The 2172-nt window shown below is 36.5% G+C and overlaps 1 protein-coding gene across 1 annotated transcript in view; it reads right to left on the bottom strand.

The window, feature by feature from the left end:
- The window catches only part of LOC111089484 (BAI1-associated protein 3-like), a gene marked incomplete at its 3' end in the record, with an annotated part of 7521 nt that overhangs the window by 4102 nt on the left and 1247 nt on the right, over positions 1-2172 (bottom strand). The window contains exons 2-5 of the mRNA XM_022402089.1: positions 1950-2027; positions 1260-1347; positions 854-1060; positions 164-267 (exon numbers count right to left, since the gene is read on the bottom strand). Of these exons, the coding sequence (XP_022257797.1) occupies positions 164-267; positions 854-1060; positions 1260-1347; positions 1950-2027 (477 nt within the window). The remainder of the gene's footprint in view (positions 1-163; positions 268-853; positions 1061-1259; positions 1348-1949; positions 2028-2172) is intronic.

The following is a 2172-nucleotide window of genomic DNA, read 5'->3' as shown; positions in this document are numbered from 1 at the left end:
AGTAGTGAAACGGTAAAGTAATTATCATCTGTAATGGAAGTAGACGGTAGTAGACTGATTCTGATTGAAGGTGGGTATTATTAGTATTTCTCTATGTTAGTTAACATGAAACGTGCTACGTTTCTACCAGATCTATCACTGTGGATCAGGAAGAAAAACTTACCACATTGCCTGTTGAAGCTCAGTAATGTCACCCTGAAGAGCGTGTTGATGTAAGATTGTCAAAGCCGTATTGGGTAAGTCTCCTGCCCAGTCCGAGGCTGGGCCCTGTAAGTAAAGGTACCGTACGTTAGTACGAATCTCTTGGTGTATATCTTTATTTTCATAGACTCATTTATCGCGATTTGGACGTCTAGTTCATCCTACCTTCTTCGTTATGAAATACAAGTTGGACTTACACAGCGAACTCCCTTAATTAAATTACAGTCATTAGTTGATCAAGTTTTATTAACTGATAATTCCTGTCAGCTGATACACTTTAGCATGAAAAGTCAAAGTTAAAACACACACAATGGCAGTGTTGAATCCAGACCTTTCTACCGAAGGGGGGGGGGGTGATGTGAAGCTGGGAGGGATTTAAGAATATTGTACTTCAGGGGGGCTTGCACAGGGGCAATTTTCCCTTACACCCCCGCAATTCAACACTGCACAATGGTGTAAAAAGGAGTCACCAGGTGGATTTTATATTAGTTAATATAGTACTTCAAAAACAAGGGATTGGTACAATCAGCGCTCCTTTTAAAGAAACGCATAACAATCCTTGCTTCTCCATACACAAGAATTACTGTTTCATTTGTAGATTTATCGTTGTTCCAATATTCAACATCATCGTGAAAAAATACATAAGCGCTACCTGGTGATTTTTTAGCTCATAATCGATGAAAAGGGAGAACAGTTCTTGATGTTCTACCACTTCCTTCCAGTTGTCCTCCGCTGCTGCTAGACCACGATCCTCACGGGTCCCTAAGGTCAACTTGAGATGAATCTGACCTTGAACAGTCGACCTCAGACTTCTCCCTTGGAGAGGAAACCACTGGTCAATTCCGTAGGACGGAATGTCCTAAAGGATGACAGTAAAATAGGATACTAGGAGGTTCACGTGCTTGCGTTTTCGGAAACTTTGCATAAATATGAAAGTAAATGCTTATATCATGGAAGGTAAAAACTGTTTAAAAAATGTGTTTTCTGTACTAAAATATAAACAAAGACAGGCACTGTTGTGCTAATCAATTAATGTAGTAGAAGAAAGTAAAACTAACCTCAACAGAAACACTAACACAACCAAGGAAGTCGTCAACGTTATCACCACCACTGGATCGGGCAGACTGTGCGATTTGTTTGAAATATCTAAAACAGATAAATACATATTTTATTATAAAATTGTCAACCAAATGATGTATCAGAACAAAACGAAATGAGGGAGAACATGAGACCTGTGAATAAGAAATCTTACTGAAAATACAACTGTATTTGATACATCTGCTTAAACAGGTTCTTTAAACCGGAACTTTAATAAACAACATTTTGTAAGTTTACCTGCTTTAATGAACAACATTTTGTAAATTTACCTGCTTTAATGAACAACATTTTGTAAGTTTACCTGCTTTAATGAACAACATTTTGTAAGTTTACCTGCTATGTTTTTAAGCCAGGAACTTTAATTAACAACATTTTGTAAGTTTACCTGCTATGTTTTTTAAGCCAGGAACTTTAATGAACAACAGTTTGTAAGTTTACCTGCTATGTTTTTTAATCCAGAAACTTTAATGAACAACATTTTGTAAGTTTACCTACTATGTTTTTTAAGCCAGGAACTTTAATGAACAACAGTTTGTAAGTTTACCTGCTATGTCTTTTAATCCAGAAACTTTAATGAACAACATTTTGTAAGATTACCTGCTATGTTTTTTAATCCAGAAACTTTAATGAACAACATTTTGTAAGATTACCTGCTAAGTCCTTTTAACCCAGAAACTTCGTTCAGTTTTCTTGCTGCATCAAAAACTGAAGATTCGTCATCATGATCCCTGGAATGTAAGAAATGACACAATGCAGGAGACAAAGAAACTGGTCAGTAATTCTGTATTCTACAGTAAAGCCATATCTATTGTTGCTTACAAACAATAATTACGATCTCCTGTGACAGCACATCAAGAAACCGATAGGTAAACA

The sequence above is a fragment of the Limulus polyphemus genome, unplaced genomic scaffold (assembly GCF_000517525.1).
Source record: "Limulus polyphemus unplaced genomic scaffold, Limulus_polyphemus-2.1.2 Scaffold6405, whole genome shotgun sequence".
Classification (NCBI taxonomy): domain Eukaryota; kingdom Metazoa; phylum Arthropoda; class Merostomata; order Xiphosura; family Limulidae; genus Limulus; species Limulus polyphemus.
The sequence above is the reverse complement of the archived record's forward strand: the minus strand, read 5'-3'. Positions and strand labels throughout refer to the sequence as shown.